This window comes from Sceloporus occidentalis, unplaced genomic scaffold (genome assembly GCF_023333645.1).
Source record: "Sceloporus occidentalis isolate IW3139 unplaced genomic scaffold, rSceOcc1.0.p SCAF_3, whole genome shotgun sequence".
NCBI classification, from domain to species: domain Eukaryota; kingdom Metazoa; phylum Chordata; class Lepidosauria; order Squamata; family Phrynosomatidae; genus Sceloporus; species Sceloporus occidentalis.
The window spans coordinates 132,304,560-132,327,882 of record NW_028316983.1 but is presented as its reverse complement, the minus strand read 5'-3'; the positions used below and the strand labels follow the sequence as shown (position 1 = coordinate 132,327,882).

At 40.6% G+C, this 23,323-nt stretch overlaps 1 protein-coding gene across 9 annotated transcripts in view; it reads right to left on the bottom strand.

Annotated features, from left to right (window-relative positions):
• LOC149316821 (ras and Rab interactor 2-like) overlaps positions 1–23,323 on the bottom strand; it is a 96,982-nt gene that overhangs the window by 22,867 nt on the left and 50,792 nt on the right. For 6 of the 9 annotated variants that reach the window (XM_089516345.1, XM_089516346.1, XM_089516348.1 and 3 more), the window contains 6 exons: positions 19,298–19,392; positions 11,759–11,954; positions 10,774–10,885; positions 8,667–8,739; positions 7,379–7,470; positions 2,582–3,712 (listed from right to left, as the gene is read on the bottom strand). In XM_089516345.1, coding sequence (XP_089372471.1) covers positions 2,582–3,712; positions 7,379–7,470; positions 8,667–8,739; positions 10,774–10,885; positions 11,759–11,954; positions 19,298–19,392 — 1,699 coding nt within the window. Of the gene's footprint in view, positions 1–2,581; positions 3,713–7,378; positions 7,471–8,666; positions 8,740–10,773; positions 10,886–11,758; positions 11,955–16,620; positions 16,754–19,297; positions 19,393–23,323 lie in introns of all 9 variants that reach the window. The other 3 variants (XM_089516342.1, XM_089516344.1, XM_089516343.1) reach the window with 1 other exon arrangement.

The window sequence follows — 23,323 nt, the reverse complement described above, 5'->3', positions numbered from 1 at the left end:
TTCTATGCTTAAATCAGCAACATCTGATGTGCCTGTTTTGCTGTGGTTTCTTGTAAACCTCAAGACTGGTGAAGACAGCAAAACTGTTCAAAAGCAAAATTTCTGCTTGTTTAAACTGGCTCTCTGGCATAATTAGAAATTGCTCACAGGCCATCAATTATTCAACTGAACTTACTCAGCTAAAAGACAATGCTTTGTGCACAGAGTGATTAACATCTTCAAAAAAAGTTATCAATGTAGCAATCCACCAAAGCTTACATAGATTAAACAACATCCTTCCAGTAAAGGGCAAAAGCCAAAAACACAAACCAACCACAAGATGAAATTCAAAAGAGCATGTGGACAAAATACAAGGGTAGTTTCAGGGTGCTGCAAAATCTCAACACACAGTAGTATCTTTCATAGTAAACCACTATCTTTGATTTGGGGTGGGGGAAACCCCCAAAGAATGTTGTTTCACTAGCTATGTATTCCTTTAACAATAGATCAACAATGAGTCATGCATATGGAGATAGCTACTTGATTCAGGACAGGACAAAGTTTCAATGCAGTAACACTTAACAATTCCCGGAGTAAGTACTTAGTTATCAGCCGGCATTATATAATAATCCCTGTGCTGGACATGCACCAAATTATGAGAACACTGAGTAAATGGGGAGGAAAACAGTTCAGTGTAAGTAAAAGTATTCTGTCTTAAGGGAAGTCAACTTTCAAGCTACCTTCTCTCTGCACATAAACTAAGGCACTGGATTTTATGTCAAGGAAGTAACTTTTGAGAAAGATACTTCCAGGATTACCTAAAATATTTATACATGAAACAGGGGCAAACAAAATTTGAAGTATCCCTTTTCTCATATGTAAGAAATCTGAGCCTTAATTTTTAAGAGCCAGCCTGCCTGATGTTTCAGTTCTGAATCTGAGGTTCCTCCCCAGGTACAGTTTGGCAATGTGAGCAGGAAGAGGGCCCTTTAAGTGGTGGCACCCCGTCTGACAAATACCCATCCCAAACAAATAAAACAAGTTCAGCTTTTTTCACTACGGGGCTCGACAGACTGCCCCTAAGAGGTAGCCTGCAGCCGCCCCTTTTAGCACCGGATCGGTGCTGCGGCAACTACATGCCATGGCCCCGATCTGGCCTTTCCATGGCGCAAAAAGCAGCTCCTTTTTACGCTGTGGAAAGGGCACCAAAGCTACTGGCATCGCAGCTTTTCAACACTCCTTTGGCGCTACGTCATCTGGATGCAGCACCAGAGGAGCACCATGATGCTGCCCGCCGTGTGGTGCAGCGTCACGTTGGCATGGTGGGGGGTCGGGGCATATGTTGTGCAGATTCCACTCTCCCATTCTGCTCCCAGGCTGGCCTTAATGGCCAGTCTGTATAGCCTATAAGAGACAAGAACCATGAAATGCTTTAAAATTTGAAATTGGGCAATTTACCTTCTAACTCCATTGTACAGTGAGCCTTTGGTATCCCCTAGTTCCAGGACCCTCATGGATGCTCAAGTGCCATTATATACAATGGCTGAGTAAAATGGTATCCCTTATATAAAATGGCAAAAAGCAAGGTTTGCTTTTTTTTTGGGGGGGGGGGGGGGGGGTTAAAAATATTTTTTTCAAGTCATGGATGACTGAATCTGTGGATGCAAAATCCATGGATATGGGAGGGCCAATTGTATTTTGAATTTTAATTTAATTGTTGGTTTTTTTAAAAAAAGAAATATATATATTTATTTATCAAATTGTGCTTTAAAGCTTTTGCCAGAGCTTAAGTTATTATTATTCTGCTTTTACTGTTAAATTGTGGGATTCTGAACACTGCTGCATATTTTAAAGCAACACAACTTATATTATAAATACATAAAAACAAATGCATCTGTAACCCCCTGATGTAATTTTCAACTCAAAAGCAAAAACATAAGATACTAGATTCCAAACCAAAAAATGTTCAGTCCATAAGATATGACTGCAATATATGATTAAAAATTTGCCTGCCAGCAGTCATGCAGTTAATTTTACACACATTTACTCAGATGTCCTACCTGATTTAATGAGTGTGCCCCATTTTTCAACCATCAAGTGCTATCCTATAAAACTATCCTATAAAACTATTTTTTACATTGAAATAAGCCCCACTGTACAGGGCTTACTTTAAAGTAAGTGAGTAGAGCAGATTGCAGCCTTAGAACTTTAGAGTTCTAGGGTTTTTCTCCTTTCCAAAAACAAAGCCTAGGTCCATATAACTACTATGTATAATTCCCTTGTTGCCTCTCACACCACGTCATTTACAGATTGTAAGCATTTTGGAGACCCCCCCCCCCACACACACACACCTTATGTTACTTTGTAAAAGAGTATGTACATTACACATTGTAATATTAAAGGAATGGTCTGCTGTACCCCAAACCTTTTCTCTTATAGGATTTCCAATTTGGTTTCTAGCACAGTGGAATTTAAACCAGGAAAAACAACTGTTACTTCAACTATTAACAGAATAGATTTTTCAAGCCAGCATAGAAACAGCAACAACAAGGTTGGCCTGTTTTCACTTTTGACAGGTGCCTCATGTTACACTCTTGCTTACCTATTTGATCTTCTGGAATCAGGGATTCAATGGGAGGATCTAGTTCAGAGCTTTGAGACAAGTAACTCTTCACTTGGGTCATGAACTGCCGGATAGTCTGAAGCATGTCTGTACTAGAAACGTGGCATTCCTTATTCTCCAGCAGGAAACTCACATAGTCCTGAACCAGGCAACCAAAATAAGTGCGCTTGTCTCGAGACATCTCTGCTATTTTCTTGATCATCCTCTTTTCTGGGGTCATGAAGGAACTGAAAACACCACTCACTTTCCTCAGCTGAGACTTAACAATTTTGGGTAGCACAAATGAACTGGTCCTTTTCTTCTTGGGTTTCAAGGGTGGTGCCATGCTCTCCTGATCACTTTCCCCCTCATACTCTTCCAGGCTGCTGTTAGTATCCGCATCGTAAGGAAAGAGCGGCATGCTCCTGTCAAAATCCAGGGAGTCAGAGGAGGATGTAGACAGGCTCATGTCGCTTAGTCTCTGCCTGCCTCCATTCCACTGAACTTGTGACTCAGAGTGTGCAGCTAAGTTTTTTTTGCTCTCTGCTAAGTTTTGTTGAGGCGGGGCTCCACCTGGAATGCTAGCAACTTCTGAGCCATGCACTGAGTTACAGCTTAGTCCAGTTACAGCTGAGTTCTTTGCGTTGCTCTCTGCCTCTAGAGAGAGAGCCTTCTTCTTCAGGCGAGGTGGTGGGATAGGAGTCGGCCTCTTCTGCAGCCCTTCCAAGTTCCAGTGTTTGCTGTTGTCAACAGTTTCTGGCAGACTGGCCTGGTTTACAGTCCTGGACAGCTGAGGGCTTGCAAGGAGACTATGAATAGAAGGTGGGGGAGGCCTGGGTGGGGGAGAACGAGATCTCTCTGGGCCATTCACATCTTGAGTTCTTGGAGACTGTCTTTTTAAACTTCCACCAACATCCTGGCTATGCACTTTCAAGAAGAGCGGATTAATAAAACACAAGGCTCCATTGGTCTGGCTGCACTCCAGCTCTGAAGGCGTTCTGGTTCTTATAGAATGAACTCCATTTATGAGGCAGAGCTGCTGGGAGTCTTTATAAATGCTGTCTGAAGGGAGAGACTTCTGGAGGGGTGAAGGATTTTGCAGTCTCTTGTTAGTTGGAGAGCTCCAAAAATCTGAAAGTCATTATTTGGTTAGTGTAAGAATGCAAATATTATGCAGCTCGTGCTCAAAATACTCTGCCCAACAACATTTGCTCCCAGACAAAGAGTTCTTTAACTTTCTTCCCAGGGCTAACTAAGATGTTTTGGTGGAAAATCCAGATGCCATTCCCCTCCTTATCCACTACTCGTACACAAGACCTGTGACTGGTTATACTATGGCTTTCTTTTCCCAAAGGCAAAAATAGCCACAAGGGGGGGAGAAGGGAGAGGATGACCCATTTTACTTCCACGCTGCTTGCTAGATCTGATTTACCCCTTTCCAAAGAGGATTCCCCCCCTCATGTGAGGTGAACAACATGTAGATACTCAGTATGGAACTTTTCTCCCACAGGGAGAAATATGATTCAAATCACAAAAATAGGGAAAGAAATCTCATTTAACCCCATTATTCAACCCCTTCCCATCTGATCCTTACCATCAACCTCTCCCCTCCTCCCCCAGCATAGCTGCTTCTACCTTTAAAAATAAAACCCTAGGAGATCTAAGTCATGGATATTTCAATGTTTCCCAGGCTCCAACAAAATTAGGATTACTAATAAAATCATCTGACATTGATTTAAAGATTTATAAGGCTCCAAGGGTTACTAAGACCCCTTATCTGGAAAGCTCTCTTAAAAAGACTGGGCATAAGGGGATAACAACTCTTTACCAATAAACCCTTTAACTCAGCCAGACCATATCCTGAAAACACATTACAAAATGCACACTTGTGACTGAACCAAGATTTAGTTTTAATAGTGTGGATGTATGTGTCCACGTGTGTTGGCAAAATCAGGAACAGGCCTACCTTCCTAGTACTATAAATCTCTCAGGTATAAATAACTCCAGCTAAAATCCTGGGAGCACTATGATTTGCATCATAGCTACAATTGTGATCCTGTAGAATTGTTTGGAAAATTATTTTCTTTTTAGAAGAAACATTTCTGTTTGGTGAGAGGTAATACCTCAGCAGCACAACACATGCTTTACAAGAAGATGGTCTTGGCCTCAGACAGCACTACATAAGAGATAGAGGCTGCCTACCAGAGCAAATAATGAGCTGAACCAGTGGCCTGACCTGGTGTAAGCCCTCTTCACGTTTTCAAAAAGGAATCTTACATCCTAGTCTATGGCATCCAGGAATCGCTTCCTTTCTCAGAGAACATCATCATCCCTGTGGCACAGACTAAAAATCTTATTTATCCATCACAGTATTTCCCACAGTGGCTAACAAGATGCAACCCAGAAACTCCAAAGCAAGTCATGAAAACAAAAAGTCTTCCTTTCTGTCTTGCAAATGGTACTTGGAGGCATAGTTATAGTTCTATTTAGTCACTAACATATTGTAAGTAAGTAAATATTTTATTGTGGTCCTAGACCAGTATATAAAAAACAATTACAAATACAATTACAAACATTTAAAAGATGCTAAGGAAGTAAAATAAAGTAAAATTACATATTGAATAAATAAAAAGAAAACCATTCTGAATAAGCAGTTAGGCTACAGAAGTGAAGCCCTACTAACCTAGAAAGGACCAGAACTTCATTATTATACTATTCCTTGGTGCTAATCATTGCTCGTCTCATTTTGATTGCTGCAGAGCAAAATTTAGCCACCTTGTATATTATGATAGGATTAGTATCAGAAACTAACAGGAAGACCCAAAACTGCTCAGTGTGTCCAGCATATTTATGAAGTATTGGCAAAACTTACTTACACTAACATATCTGCTCCCCATGACTTTATCTAATTCCCATAGAAAGCCATCTAGGTTCATGGGCATCACTGTATATTATGGCAGGAAGTCCTGTAATTTTAGATGGTTATTTTAATAATAATAACAACAGCATACTGCTACTATATGTTACTGTATTGTACACATCTTTTGTTTGTCTGAGACTGATTATTAGTGATAGCTGTAAATTTTAAAGTGCAGGCACTCACTGTACTGTCTCTATAGCAACAGCCTTCAGGAGAATCCAAAAATGCAGGTGACTGGCAGGAGCAAATCTCTGTTAAAGCTTATGTGTCTTGCCCATTCAATACCTTTGGTTACAACAAAAATAACTCAGAATAGAGCACTGTGCTTGGAAAATTCATTTCCCCTTCCCATTACTATGAGCATTTCAGCTCAACGCAGAGTTGTCAGGAAGTCCGAAGGAGCAGTCAATTATGCCAGAGTCTTGACTACTTAAAAATGTGGGGGCTTCAACTCTGCAAACCCTGGCACCACTCCACCTCCATTCCTAATTGATTTCTCTGGACATCTCCAAGTTTGACTGTGATGAAAAGAAGAAGAAAAATGTCTACTTTATCTGTATCATGAATTACTTATAAACTTTCATCATGGCCCTGTATACCTTGCATAAACAAGTTCATTTATAATTGGAATGCACATACCACACATAATACTCATGTTTGTATACATGCTATGAAACAGACACATACCCAATGGTATGCCCAACATTCAGCAGCACATAGTAGGTCCTGCATACCTTATAGATCATCCACACTGCATGCTGTCTATGGTCTGTTACAGACTGCCAAAATAAAGCTGCTTCGGGTCTCTTTGGAGGTATGCTATTTAAATGATGCATGGGTTCTAAGAGTCCGGAGGTCGCACCAAAGCCACACTCCATTCCTAAGCACCAGAGTGCAGCTTTTAGTGCAGCTTCTGGATACTTAGGATGCATGCATCATTTAAATAGCATACGTCCAAAGAGACCCGAAGCAGCTTTATTTTGGCAGTCTGTAACAGGCCTATATGTATTCACATCTATCTCTCTCCAAGTGTCTGATCCACTTACTTTGGATATTTACAGCTACACTGTTTTTAATGGATGGGATATGGATAGCAAAAATGCAAGCTTACCCTTGTAGCATAATATATCTTTAAAAAATAATCCAGTTTTTTTATTCTAAAATTGTGGTAAAGAATTATTATACTATACCAATGACTGTGGCTAAAAAAATCCCGATCAATCACTGGTTAACATAATTTTATTTCATCTGCCAATGTTCAGTAGATATAGCTTTGGATATAACTGGGAAGAAATGCACACATAAGCCACACAGGTTACTAGTGTATTCCCCCCTGGATCCACCTGGGTTCTCCAGTCAATCCCTCAGAAGCTTCCAAGGGGGACAACTGGCCATTTAAAAGCTATTCCTTCCTGCCCTGGCCTGCTTGAGGACAGAAATAGCCTTTTAAAAAAATGATTGTATAGGTATAGATTAGTGAGGCACGGACATGTGAAAATGGGGTGGGAATGGGCCCCAGAAATCCCAAATGCTCATTTCTGCTTAAAGGATGGTCACTAGCCTTCCAACCAGATGTTTAAAAAAGCATGAAGAAAATGGAATGTGTGGCAACAGGATGCTGGCATATCCCTGGGAGCTGGGTCGTTGAACTAGTGCTTCTGGTTTACCTCCTGAAGTTGTTCTCCAGGAAAATGAACTGCAACAAGGGGATTTAGGAGCACTGTCTAAGCCTCTCCCTATCTGTTGACTATGTAGTACTGTGCCACCTTCATGCTAACTTAATGCTGCAGTCATGGATATCATCACACTTACATTGCTTTTATATCACTTTTGTTTTAATCACTCTTTGCTGAGGACAAGCCAGTTGGTATACTTACTTAGTCCTAGTTGAGCCACCTCTTCAAGTTCAGCTTCTGTTGTTGCTGTTGCAACAACATGAGGCAACTTCAAGGTGAATGGCAAGACATCCCTTGTTTGGAAATAAAGAATAACAGTATTAACTTGCTTTGCACATTCACATCTCTGTTTAACATATGTACCAACTCCAGATAAGTATATTTCATTTGAATAAGTGTATTTTCTTCCTTCACAACTTTTTCTTAAGTGCCAATTTCTCTACTGGTTTATTTAGAAAAGGGATGGAAATCATTGGCTCTCGATGTGTTTTGGACTACCACCCCCATAATCCATTACTACTGAACATACATTGTGGGACTGATGGAAACTGTTGTCCAAATGTGAATGTGAGAAGTGCCAAAGGTTTCCCTCACCCAAGGTTTAGACTCTAAATTTGGGAACTGGGATACTCTGTTTTCACAACTGAAGCTACTGAAATGCAACTTTGTAAAAAAACTTGTGCAAAATGAAACTGCCCTTCATAAGAGATTTTTAAGGAGGACCTTACTGTCATTTAAACTACAGCTTAACTGAGTTATGAGTGTGCATATTCCATTTCTACAGGCCACAAAATCCGCATTAAAGCAGAGCTCTCTGAGAGGCTCAACATATTACCTGACAGTAACTTCACTTCAACCAAAAAACACATGAAAGAACATGTACTTTGCATGTGAAAGATCTCAGGTTTAATCTCCATAACGTCCAGATAAGTGATCTTTGGTAATAAAACTGAGGAAAGAATTTTGGCTGGGGTCTGGGATAGATGGAACAATAGCAGCTATGTACTGTAGTTTCTTATTTTTATAAAAGAAAATGTTCTCACATTCAGAGCAAAGAAAAGTTTAACATATTCTGGGCAATATTTCCTGAAGAAGATCGGCCCCGATGTTGGGCAGGATTGCACCTAAAACCCCAGCCTAGTGTTGGAGATTATAAACAACCACAAAGAACATTTTGCACTATTTTCCCATGGTGAAGAATCTGGAGCGTTCTCTCCAAGAAAACATACAGTTGAAACACACAGTGAGACACCAGGAAGTTACATATCACATGGAATCACTGGGTGGAATCATCAATAACAGGAAGTACTTGAGGGAAAGGGATGAACTACATAAAAGCTGGACTGAGAACAATAAGGAAGATCTATCAGTCTCTCTTCCCACAAACCCACACCACACACATCTGACATCAAGATCCTTGACATTTCTGTCTCCCATATAAGGGCAGCACAAGGTCAGATTAAGCATTGTATAGGAAGTACAGCCTTACCTGCTAATACAGTAGAATGCTATGAGCCTAAATAAATCAGCAAAACTTATTCCGGAGCCTTCCAAGGAAAAGGCTACAAAGGAGGAGTAAAAAAACACAGTTGCTCAATTTTGAGAAATGTTGCTAAATCATATTGTTGATGTAGTACTGAACCTGAACACATAAATTACCATTTCTAATAAAAACATTCACTGAACCAGCCATCTGGAATATCAAAAACAAAATTCTGTAGCAACAGGATTGGATTGTTTTGATTTAAAAATTCTCAAATGTCTCAATATCTAGTTAAATGAATTACAAAACCTGTATTGCACAACAACAGCTGGCTCTATCCTACACCTTAAGGTCAGAATATAATATAAAGTACCATTTGTTTGCCTGGAATTACTTGCTCTTTTAGTCAGAGATCCCACAAAGCCATTCAGAATTACAGGCATCAATCAAGATTTTATATAAGGCTATTATTTTCTAATGAACTATAATAGTTCTTCCCCACAAATCAATCCACAAACAGAAGAGCTACATTGATTAAATAAGTTTGTATTAATATAATTAAAACACTGATAACAGCCAAATTCTACCACTAATCGTACAGCAGATGTGGGCAACCTATGGCCCCATGGAGGTTGCTAGACTACAGCACCCAGCAGCCCTAGCTAGATCTCTCTATTTCTGCAGACTTTTTCATTTCTCCACCCTGTGGTTTTATGAATTCTTGACACCAAGAACAGATATTCATAGAATCTGGAGGGGCCTGGAAACTCTTGCTTTTAGGAAATGTAGATATAGTACATTAGAAGCACATGTGAAAGTGTACCCAAGTGTAAATGCTGCCTATTGCTTTCGGTTGGATGTGTATTCAATATGGCTCCCCATTTCTACATAGCTAGTTAGCTTATGCCAGAGATTTTGCATCTACCTAACACAATCACTCTCACACACATACAAGTAAATCAGCATCCAAAGGAGACGAGACCAGCATAACCGTTTACTCCAATGGAAATACAGTAGCCATGTTAGACACTAAAACTGTGGCTTACATCTAGCCAGGTGAATAATGTTTACTAGTAATCTGTTTTACATGGAGGTCACATTGACTTTAAAGAATGAAGTTCACAGTTGAAGGTACTTGATCAAGTGGGGTCATCATTCCTAAATAAAGATAGCCTTCAAGTGTCTATAATATGGTAGTCTCCAAATGAGTCTACTGTAATGCACTACAAAAAGGGGTTGTCCTTGCAGTTTGTTCAGAAAGTGGACTTGCGCAAAATGCAGTGCAAGACAGCTGGTTGCTTAACTATATAAAGAAGCATGTGCAAGTTCCTAAATGTCTCTAACACTTTCCTATATGTGCATTATAACCACCATCTACAGTAGGAGTGGGCACCTGTAGGAGACTAGGGGCTGCATTACTCCCAGGAGACTGGGGGGGGGGGGGGAGAATTCAATCTTCTACTGCTGACAAACAAACAAACAAACAAACAAACAAGTGTCCCCACCCCCCAAATGTCTTCAACACCCTCCAGGGGCTGTGAAGGATAATTGCATTATGTTTTCAGCTCATCAACCATTTTATGCCCAGGAGAGGCACTTTTCAAAACAGGTGGTGACCAGAAATCACATCCTGATTACATCTGGTTTTACAAAAGGCTTTTCACCAGCCCTAAGATGGTGGAGGAAATGTGATGAAAATGCCCCCCGCTCACTCTCAAGAGGATGTGTAAGGTCAAAAAACCTTTTTTTGAAAACAAATTAAACATTATTTTGACTCCTATAGGCCTTGGGGGCTGCAAAAATGGCCCATGGAAGTGCATGTGGCTCATGGGCTTCACTTTCCCTACCCCCATCTACAGCTTCTGGAAGTGGAAAGCTTCACTTTACTATTTCAAAGAAAATTCAGATTTAATTAAATTATACATAATTGCATAAAGACAGAAGATCTGGACTACAAACAACTTCATTTATGGTGACTCAAGCTTCCTGTCCTTATAGAGTGTCATTTTCTCACTGACACAACTAATTTCATCAGAAATTACAATCAGCCGACAGAGGAATTTTTCTACTCGTCATAATAGGAAAGAAAACAAATATGAAAGCAAAGACTTACTATATGTGCTTTCTTTTATTGCGAACTCTTTTAGGTAAAATGCACAGTCATTTGGTAGACGAAGAGACAAGACTTTCTTCTGCATTTTTGTAGATTTCCTAACAAGGAAGGTCTGTTAAAATAGAGATTACAAAAAAGCAAGACCTTAAATAGACATCTTAGCTATATTTTGAAGAAATATCATTCTGGTTCTCTGCTTTGGTTGGTGATCACATTGGACTTCCAACAGGGAGACCAGTAACCTAACAAAGTCTACTGTTTCATCTTGTAAACTATACAGTAGTTAGTAGCTACTCAATTAATGATGTACAGCATTGCCTAATCCCAAATTCAGTCTTCAGCTTTTACCTGATCAGTATTGTGAAACACATGCTCTACATTTAAGTAAAGCATTTTATATGCATCCATGGCCTTGAGCCAGTTTTCCTATTTTGCATAAACCCTGAGAGTGTTTGGGCCTTTTTACTCACACACAAACTGTATTGGTCTGCTTATTGTTGCTGGTTCAGCTGTGCAACTCAGAGAAGGCTGAAAGTTGATACAACCTTGTTCCTCCATCTTTGCCCCCCCCAGCTGAATGACAGAGCATAAACACTGACTACAGAGTCCCAGGTTCAACCATCAATTAAAATGCTATTGGGCAAAAGACTCCAAAATCTCTGCTACCTCCAGTAATTGTTGCTAGTCAAAAGAGAGTATACTGAGCTTAATTGATCAATGGTCTGCCATGAGTACCAGGTAGTCATACCATGTATGAATATCACAACCATACAGGCTTTTAGTTTTTCCCAATCTGATTCATACAGAGAGAGAATGGCATGAGATGGCGCCTTGGGGTTCTTGCACTATTTTGGAGTTCATGAGTGTGTGAGAAGTCTGCTTCTATTTCATGTTCTCTGAAAACAAACCAAATCTATCACAACAGCAAACATGCCCCCAAATAAGTATCCTGTTGGTTTTAGAGAAAAATGAAATTGTTTCTTACTCCAGGAGGTTGTGACCGCAGAACTTCAGCTGCTTCAGAATCATTTAAGCCAAGCTGTAACCAAATTGGATGTGTATGAAGAAGCTTATCTAGAATGCTGAGCTTATTGGGAAGGCTGTCATAACCAGAATCTCGTGTGATGCTTTTTAAATCCTTTTGATGATCCGGGCACACATCACCCATATCTCTGTCTAAGCTATAAAGAAGAGAAATAATAGCAAACGTCAAAAAACTAATTTTAAGTTACTTGAAAAACTATCTGTACTTTTCAAAAGAACATACCATGCTAAAATAAATAATTCTTTTCTGGTCCACTCATCTTAATATTTAAAATTATGTTGTGAATGTAATGGGAGCATAACAGTTCTTCTTTCTAAAGCCACATGAGCATTCGCCACCATGCACAGTGGGAAATGCTACCATGGATGACAATGGATCACCTTCCATTAAGTGTGAGGCCTGTTAATGGCCATTCTTGGAGACATCATGCACAACTGCATTAATCTCTTGACATCTCTTGCATTCTTAGACGGACTCTCTAATACACCATTCTACTTCTTCAATGTGATGAAGTAAGTGATTACTTACAAAAACTCCTGCCATCATAAATAGTATCTTAAGAAGCTACAACTAACACCACTTCTCTTTTACAATATACTAGTGCATAGGACAAGGCCAGACATTGTAAGAATGAAGCGACAGGAATTTTATTTTATTTATTTTTTTGCCCTCTTATCTGTTTCTCAAATAATCCATGTCCAATGTGTACAGATTCCTCACCTAAAGTACAACTACCGCTGGGTTTTCAACAGCTGTTTGCATACAGATTCCTGACCTTGTATAGAAATGCTCTATGCAAGGTTAGAAATCTTAGGAATCACACCTGAGATAAAAGTGCTGTTTAGGAGAGGAATGCCAATAGTGATACAAACTTGCTCCTACTCAACCCTGTCATTTTCTTTACAAGAGAGTCTATTTGCTTTTACTAGTAACGTGTCCTGATAAGGTGCTAAAATGTTGCTGTTCTATTGGTGCAGAATAATTTATGAAATGGCACGGATAGACACGATTTGTGTCAGTGTATATTGAATTAAGGGGATGTAGTGGCTTAGTGGTTAAGATGCCAGTTCTGATGATTGGAAGATTGCAAGGTTGGCAGTTCGAGGCCCAAGTGCTACATGATGGGGTGAGCTCCTATCACTAGTCCCAGTTTCTGCCAACCTAGCAGTTCAAACGCATGCAAATGCAAGTAGATAGATAGATACCACTTCTCAGTGGGAAGGTAACAGCGTTGAATGCACTTATGCTGGCCACATGAACACCAGAGCAGTCCTCGGACAACACTGGCTCTTCGGTTTAGAAACGGAGATGAGCACCGCCTCCTACAGTCAGTTACAACTAGACATTCATGTCAAGGGACTACCTTTACCTTTATTGAATTAACCCATTTTTAAGAGGGAGGCATTTTCTAATACATGTTTTGTTAAAGCTGTCATATGAGTCAAAGTGTGGGGATAGTTTTAGTAGTGTACAATGCAACCAATAAGCAGGACATCACAATTCAAGTCCCACCTCAGGCAGGCATATGGATAGGTATGAGAAAATATGGCACTCTTGTTCTTGTATTTCCCAGTATCTGAATGACATTATCATACTATCCCACTGTTGTATTATGTTGTACAACATTTTCTTTGTTAACCATATACAAATGCATTCAGATTTGTATGTACCTTTTTTTAAAAAATGGACATATTTAGGTTTTTTTTTATATTGACTAAAGATACATTTAAAAAAATATGCATTTTAACTCATGCACATTTCTGAAATCACACATGATTTAAATATGCATTTTCCTCAAAAATACACCGCATGGTTGACTACTGCATGGATTTCCAAGGCAAAATACTAATCTGTTTCAATGCAAAGTACAGGATGTGAATTCCATACAGAAATACAAATCCATCAAGTCTCTTTCAACCCTATTATGGCCTTCAACATATAATTATTCTAGTACCATGTCCCCATTTGAAATGCTGAGATAATTATACTTCTCTACTTTACACTACTATTCTAAGTATTGCTGAATTAGTATATATGGATTATGAAATATTCTGTAACTATTATTCTGGTGTCTAAAATTATAGTGTTTGGTACATTTTCCAAAGATTGTCCAAACCTTTGTATCAAAAGGTATTATCTTGTCAGGCCCTATTTAAAAAAAAGAGATTATTTGAAACACAATAATAAACACCTATAAGTTTCCAATGCATTTTAAGGGATTTATCCTTTTTCTATGGAGCAGAAGATGCCATACATCCATTCCATACTTTAGAACAGTGGTTCTCAACCTTCCTAATGCCACAACCCTTTAATACAGTTCCTCATGTTGCAGTGACTCCCAACCATAAAATTCCTTGGTTGATTCCTAAGACCATCAGAAATATATAGGGTTGTTCGACCCCCAAAAGGTTGAGAACTGCTGCTTTAGAAGGTAATGTGTGACATTCCTACAGTTCTCATTGGTCCTAAGCAGTACAGTTAATTGTAAGGGATGATGAGAGCTGTACTCCAACAATCTTTCATCACCCCTGATTTAAAAAACACACACACCAGATAATGGTAAACTGCACTCACACTAGTATGAAACTCTAAATTCTCTTCACTAATCACAAAATTTCAGCCTATGGAGGCGTGAGTTAGACTGTAAAGGTGCAGTTTTCTTATTTCCAGTGCAAAAGCATCCTGCAGTTCACATCAGAAGCCATTACTGAACTGATCAACTAGAGCAGAGATAAGATGACTATGGCCCCAAAACTACGAGCTTATGTGAGTTTAAGAAGCATGTTGACAAGCTAGCTACCCTTGAGATCTCTAGCAAAATGTCTCTCATTAATGTCTCTCCTTGTTCCACCAGTCACAATGGGCTCATTAAGTGACTTCACAATGAATGATTATATAGCATTGCACCAGTGCAGAAACAGCCTACTTAAAACCTTTATGTCCTATTGCAGGTGACTTGCCAGGAGGCAGACACGTGAGTACTTTAGTTACAGAACTCATCCCTGCTTTGATGCAAGAGAGCATTTACATTCCAATAAAACAAGGAAATACTTTTGGAATAAGAAAAAATATTACAGGCATCTACCTATGCCCCAGAGGCAACATTTCATATCCCAATATTTATTTGGATATCCACTGGTCATGTCTGGGCATCCTTTTCAGCATGGTCATGATTCATAACTCCCCATTCAAACTAGTCAGAGTGCGTGGTAACAAGACTCCTCTGTCATCTCCCTGTTTTTTTTTTCCTGTTTTGTTGAAAGATGCAGCAATCTTGAACTTCCTCTCACAGTTGATATCTATGTACCAATATGGTGTGGGAACTGTTTCTATGCAACTATGTGCCATGGCACACCATTAACATTTATTAACATGCAGGAGCAAGCAGATACAATACTGAGCCCAACCTCAATGTGCCCAGTGGTCTGGGCTTCTCTATATCCTTTTAGTGCATTCCATGCAAATTCTGAAAAGTATTAAGCACCAGATCTGCTCTGCCCTGAGCTGCTTTCTCCTAATGGTCCCCACTTACAAGGATGCCTGCCCTTGATCAATTACTGTTCTTATTTTGCCCCTATTTCACCTTGCTTTTCCAGGACATTTCTGGGTGTCTTCTTAAAGATTTTAGTGTACACAAACATGTGTGTTGTTATTCTTTAAGATTCATCTCCCACTATCTGTCTGGATAGGGTTGCCATATCCCGCTGGGGGGCGGGACAATCCCAGTTTGGGCGGTGCCATACCGGTCCCGGTCCGGTTTGGCGCCCAAACCGGGACGGCCCCGCCCACCACGGCCACCTCAGGCCCCGCGGCGGCTCCAAGGCCTTGCTGAGGCCTGGGAAGGCTCTCCGCGGTTGGAGCTCCAGCCACGGAGACGCTCCCTCCCGGGCCCCAGCGAGGCCTTCGAGGCGGCTCCGCGGTCGGAGCTCCGGCCGCGGGGTCCTCCAAGGCCTCTGCAAGGCCAGGGAGGAGGAGGAGGCCGCTTCCCACCGTGGCAATCGCCGTGATGAGGGGCGGCCCCCCGCCTCCTTCCCGGCCTGGGAACCGGCCGAGGCTTCTTCCCAGGCTGGGAGGAGGAGGAGGAAGCCTGGCACCGCGGCGATCGCCGCGATGCCAAGCTTCCCCCCACCCTTCCCGGCCTGGGAGCAGGGCTAGGCTCTCTCCCAGGCCGGGAGGAGGAGGAGGAAGCCTGGCACCGTGGCGATCACCGTGATGCCAAGCTTCCCCGCGCCCTTCCCGGCCTGGGAGCCGGCCTAGGCTCCCTCCCAGGCCGGGAGGAGGAGGAGGAAGCCTGGCACCGCGGCGATTGCCGCGATGCCAAGCTTCCCTGCACCCTTCCCGGCCTGGGAGCAGGCCTAGGCTCTCTCCCAGGCCAGGAGGAGGAGGAGGAGGAGGAGGAGGAGGACAAGGTTTAAAAATCTAGGACTTTTTTTTTTAATTTCCTAGCCAGGAAATTAAAAAAAAATGTCCTACATTTTCAAACCTTGTCCTACATTTGTCCCGGTTTGGAGGTCCTCCATTATGGCAACCCTATGTCTGGAGCCCAAACTGAGACAAATATGAGCTACCAAGGGATCTTCACCACCTTCACATAGACCAAGATAAAACAGGCCTCTAACAAACCGGAATAGCTGTTCCAGTGGTCTACAACTGAGCCAATGCAGTGGTGGTGTGTATTCCATAGCCATCAGGTTCTACAATGTGCTCTAACTTATGTTAAACCAGATTTATCATAGATCTTACTTCAGGATCCCTACAATGAGCTCTAACGTATGTTAAACCAGATTTATCATAGATCTTACTTCAGGATCCCTCTAGCCATTTCATTCCTGTCAGCTCTCAGTAGCCTCTTACAAGTAGCAGAATTCAAAGACATAGCCATGTTAGTCTGGAAAATCAGTATGCAAAGGGATCGTGCAGCACCTTTGAGACTAACTGAAAGACAGAAGTTGGTAGAATAAGCTTTCGTAGACTTGGGCCTACTTCCTAAGACCTATATAGGTCTGCTATATACAGACCTATATAGCAGTCTGTGTAGGGGAATGTACATAGGAATGCAAAACTGTGTAGAGTTTCAGTATAGAGATTAAGTGACAAGTTCAGCTTTAATGATGGCTGTTGGGGGACAAGATAAGGAAGTTGCCTAAAGCCAAGGTTAGTAGATAAACATATGAATGAGTATTAGGATGTAGTGTGGGGGCCAAAAAAAAGGGCTACCAGGAACACCTTTAGATCCACAAGTCTCCAATAACTTCTTAAAAATAAGATCCACAACTCCTACAGAGGGCAGAATTTCCTCGTTATTTAGGGGTAGGAAGTGAAGGTGTGTGCATGTGTTATGGTTGTAGAATGTTTGTTTATTGCTTGAGTGTGTGTAAGTTGTTTGAATACATGTGAGTATTGTTTGTATACGTGTGTGTTTGGAGTAGATTATTTATGGGGTGTTATATTTGGGTGATATTGGGGGGATTACTATAGTGTAAACAATTAAAGCTTATTACAGCCAAAAGTAGAGCTCTTCTACCCAGAAATAAGCAGTATGAGAAATATAAACTTGATCGGAATGGTGGTTAGAACCATTCTAGTTTTATGTTTTTATTATTTCATCATTTATGATGTATTATTGGGTTTTTTTTAATTTGTTGATGGGTCTCACACTAATTTTACCATGTTGTTTTATTTGCGGTTTTTATGCCTTGTTTTTTTTAATATTGTTTTTGTATTTACTGTTTGGATCTATTTTATATTGTGACGGCGTTTTGCTTTTAACAATAAACTTCTATTCTAAACCCTGGTAAGAAATGGCTCATCCCTGACAACTGTACCAAGTTGTCTGTAGCAAGTTAACATCCCAACATCTACCTCTGAGAAAGAAGAGAAAGAAAAAACACAGGAGGTGATGACAGGCTAACAATCAATGCAAAATTAAGCCCAGAAAACTAACACCTTATAATAACATAAGCAAACATGTATTGACCTTAAATAAACTAATAATGCACATATGTACACACACACATCTATATATACTATACCAAGATACATTGGCATGTGAGAATGTCAATTTAAATTCAAAAGAGAAACAGCAGAATTGCAATTCATCCATAAACTACAGTCCCTCAGCAATGGATTGAACAGGGAGAATGGCTTCCTGGTTCACTACACACATTTCAACACTATCTGACCCCATCCTCAGAGGGGTGTCCTATGCTCATCTATTCTCCCCACCTACAGGCTAGTTTCCAAAGCCAAATGAGTCTTGCCTCTTCATTTCCATACACACTGGGCAGTTCTCAGTGTCTTTCTTCACTAACGACAATTCTTAAAACTGGACTTGCTAGTTCATTTTCATATACAAAGGATTTTGATTTTTAATTTATATTCTCACAGACCAATGGCAAATATATGTCTGTCCCTGGTTTCCACTCCACTAAATGAGGAAGTAGACTAATGTCTATGAAAGCTCATGCTGCCAACCTCTTTCTTTCGGTTAAAGATGCTACAAGATCTCTCTGCATTCTAAGGGGAGGGTATCTCATCATAAATATTGAAATCACCCAGGAAAATAAGCCTGTGGGAATCCACAACTAAGATTTCTGCCTTTAGCAAAGAGATGGACGCTGTGGTGTAGAGAGATCACCAACAGATTCCCAATCCTGTCCCACTGAAAGGTAAGATTGTCAGAAAACAGCAACTGCTAAGCATCCTTAGCCTCAGGACTAGCCTGCTACGGTACTGCAAAACCTGCTGGACCAAGCTGAAATATTAACTATTCCCACTTTGTCCAACCAGTTTTTCCTCACACATAATAAATAGTTCAGCATCCTTATACAAGATCAAGTACTAAATGGTCAAGGTCTTCCCATTTACTGAGTTGGCACTCAGCAGCAGGATTTGCATTCAAAAATCTATATTAACTCTCATTAGTAGTTGTGTGAACAAAAAACAAAACTGAAATCTTTTGAACTGATTTTCTAGTCAGTAAAACATCACAGAGGTTGCTGAAATGAAAGGAGTTTAAACACAAATTATATCTCAATACGTACCATTTTATCTGAAGTGTACCTTCTACATAAAATACATGCTACGTAGTTTCCTCCCTAGTCCCATCTAAATAAAAATGATCTGAAACTCTTCAGTGCCTTCAATACATTTATACAATAAACTTTATGGACACTTATACAATAAACTGTATGTGGTGTATGTGCTCCAAAGCGTAGTCCCATATTTAAGCTGAAATTTCTCAGTAACTAAAGTGAAAGCTTGTTTTATTTCTACCTGTATAATTGAACACACTCACTCACACAGAGTTTCATTACCAGCCACTACCACAGGCAAACTGATCTGAAAAATGCAATTATCTCATAATTGTAGAATTAAATATCAGTGAACATGATGAAAAACAACCTCTTCATAACTAACACAACACACCTACAACACAAAACATTTGTCATATGCTACCCATATAGATATTTAATTCACCTTTGTAAACTGGTGGGCCCATCTTCCAGCACTAGATCTGTGTGTACCATTTCTTGTTTCAGTTCTCCGATTTCTGAAGCGATTGTGTCAATTAACTAGAAGGAGGGAAAAAACAGTGCAACACCAAGTAAGTGGAAGAGGTGTGGAAATAAAAGAGCAGGATGACTCACTAGACGTTACAATCCATTTTAATTTTGACTTCCTTTTCCTGAGGCCTTGGGGGGGGGGGCATTGGGCAGGATAAGGAAAATACTTTGTTAACTACTGAGATGGAAAAAATGATACTTGTTGATAAGTAGATGGGAATTTCCTGACCACACTAATCATGTTATTATGTACAGAGGTAGGTACATAAAAGCCTGTAACATTTTTCTGCCGTTCCCTGGAGGAGGGGGCTGACATAAAGCAACAGGAGACACATCTGGATCAGAGCACAGCTAAACTAACTGGCTGCAAGACCAGAAAAAAAGAGCAGGTTTCAGGGTGGCGTGGGGGTGTGGCATCCACATGCCCTAACTCTGCCCTGAAGGTGGCATCATGCCACCCACCCAACCAGACGGCGGGCAGTGTTGGGATGTTCCTGCGGTATGGCGATTAGATAACACACACTGCAAAACATGGAAGAGCTGCTGGTGCGGCAAAAGGGGTGGCTTTTTACCATCCCAAAAAGGAGCAGCATTTTGCTGCTCCTTTTTGGGCTGGAAAAACGCCAGATCATTGCCACAGCCCTGATACAGTGCTCAAAGAGGCAGCCAGAAGCCGTTCCTTCAGGGAAGTCTGCTTTGCCCCTAAGTTACAACATGGTAGCTTAGAAATAACTAGGATACAATCAAGACCAAATCCAACACGATTCACTTTGGCTGAATCATTTCCAAACCTCAGATGACCCTATCCCAGAATTTTTTTGGCAGGATTTCTTCAGAGAGCGTTTGCCATTGCCTTCCTCTGAGAATTAAAGAGTGTGACTTGCCTAAGGTCATTCAGTGGTCATTTCCATGGTTGAATGGGGATTTGAACTATATTGACCCTGTAAAGCAATGCAAGATTTGCTCAAGGATTTTGTTTGTCCCTCATGGTTTAAGTGAATTGATATGAGTTTCACTTTCCAAACCAATACACAGATCACAACACAGTTATCCTTTGATATCTGTATGCATCACCATTTTGCAATACAGGTTGGGTATCCCTTATCTGAAATGTCTGGGACCAGAAATGTTTTGGATTTTTTCAGATTTTGGAATATTTGCATATACATAATGAAATATCTTGGAAGTGAAACATGAAATTCATTTATGCTCTGTATAGAAGTTAAATAATAATAATAATAATAATAATAATAATAATAATTTATATTTTCCCACCTCTCCCATTTGGATCGACGTGGGATTACAACCATTAAAATGCATACAAACATATCGGTAAAATACAATACAATAGTGATTTCATTAAAACTTACACTATCATCAATTTACGATAACAATATAATAGTCAAGGAGGTGGGACAACAGTAGTCAAGGTGGTGGAACAATATATCTTAGACATGGTCTGGTGGATATACATACCATGACGGTAATTTTATACCTATTTTGATCGTGAAACTAAGTTTGTGTACATTGAATGATCAGAAAACAAGGATGTCACTATCTTAGCTACCCATTTGGGCAATTTGGGATTCTGGAGTATTATGGAATTCCGGATAAGGGATACTCAACCGGTATTGTTTTCAGCTCAAAAAATGAATAAAAACGCAAATACAAATGATATAAGCTATGGTGTTTAGCAATAGGCTAGGTTTTGTGGGGAAAATGATTTTCAAGTAATTAGAGAGTAAAAGAAAGAGAGATACAGAGAGAAAGACAAACAGATGGAATGGAATCTGACTGATCAGCCCATCCCTAGTGGGTCTTCTGTGTTATACATTTATGGTCTGTACATTAATGGTCTGTTTCAATGCACCTTTTAGTGCTCACACGCCCCCTTCTGGAAACAAGGGCACACTGTGCTACAAGTGCAATATTGTCAAATGATGAAGATGTACAATGCGCTTAAGATGAACTAACTTTCATTATGCTTGCCAAGGTGTGGGCTTATGTATGGAATGAGAATCTAAAACCCTCTATAGCACTGGTTCTCAACCCTTGGCTCTCCATATGCTTTTGATTTCAACTTGCAGACGCCCAGTCAGCATAGCTGATGGTAAGGGATTCTGGGAGCTAAAATCTAAAATACCTTTAAAAATTGAAAACCACTGCTATATGGTACACAAAGACACATGAGACTTTCCATGAGCTCCCTGTAAAAGGAAGGAAGGCCTTCCACTCTACAGAGTTGTAAAAGGCTTTACCACCATTGGGGCTGTTCAGACAGCTCTGAAGGGATGGCATGGAGCCGCACCTTCTTCAGCTGGATCGGGGGCCCAGCAAAAGGACGCATTAGCTGTGGTGCCATCGCTATATGGTGCTCCTTTGGCACTGCATCGTATGGACGCAGCACCAGAGAAGCACATGATGCTGCGCGCCGTGTGGAGTGGCGTGTGGCATCATGGCACCCTGGGGCAAAGCCAGGGTATGTGTTGTGGAGACGCTACACCCTGACTCCAACTCCCAGCCGACCCAAAGTGCCAGTCTGTACAGGGTCATTGTCAACTTGTCCTCAGTTCTTTGGTTTGGCTCATTTCACAGGAATGAATGGCTTCTATTCAGTTATATTAAAAAAAAGATAATTTAAAAGTTCACATTTACTTTTGGGGTATGCCTGACAAGACCACAGCCTCTGTATAACCCAGTGCCTGGAAGGAATTGGGAAGGAGATTGCTGCCTCTCTTCTCACTTCCAGATTGCAAGCAGTTGAGCAAGGGGGAAAACCCATATTGTTCAGGAGCTAACCTGAGAACTGAACAACTACACACTGTCGTTTCTAACTTTTGGGGCTTTTAAGAGCATTTCTTTCCCTGTTCTGGCCACCAGAGGGATGTATATCTCATATTCTAAACAAAGATAATTAATAGGCAATTATTATTAGGTTTGAGATTTTCCCCTAGGCAAACTTTAGCCTTCATTCCTTAGTTCAGAAATATTACATCATAATATAAAATGCCTCTGAAATTCATTTATGTCTGCTTTGCTTGTACATTTATATCCAATCTGAAGTCCATGTTGCATAAAAAAATAAAGCACATGAATGAAGCACCAATTCCCCATAGTACATATGAAACAACACTTGCCTGCAAATACTGTCATTAGAACCAAACTACATCTTTAAAAAAATATAATTTTTTCCCTCTCTTCCCCCCCCCCCCCCTGTACTTCCACATTACTGTAATTCCCTTTGTGCAAATAACACTGGCTTGCCACTCACACACCCTCCCCCTCCCTTCTGCCATGCAGATGCAAGTTGAATATATCTTGGAGGAAAAAGATTATGTGGACTCAAGTCAGATTGGTTTCAGGCCAGGGTATAGCACTGAGACACCCTTAGTTCCCCTGACTGACAACCTACATCAAGAAAAAAACACAAGGTCTGTTGATTTTCTAAGAATTCAGCCCCACAGTTCCATCTTATCCCCTATACCAGGGGTAGGCAACCTGCGGCCCGCGGGCTGGATGCAGCCCGGCGAGGCCTTGGGACCGGCCCCAGCCCGGTCCTGCCGCCGATTGCCGCTGGGGCTTTGGCATCTCGCGCAAGGGGCATGGTGGGGCAATTGTCTATAGAAGCCTCAGAAACATGCATTTATCTTAACATTTTTTTAAAAATCAGCAAATTTTTTCGTGTGTCCTCCATTTTTTATTTTAAAAAGTGCCCTCCATTTGAAAATTTTGTCCTACATTTGTCCCGGTTTATTTATTTAATTAATTTTTTAAAAAAATATTTAATTATTTATTTTTTGGCTTCGGCCCCCCAGTTGTCTGAGGGACAGCAACCTGGCCCCCGGCTCAAAAGGGTTGCCTACCCCTGCCCTATACTCTTCAACTTTTTTGGGAAGCTCCTGGGTGAGATAATTGGAAATTCTGGAGTTTGGTGTCATCA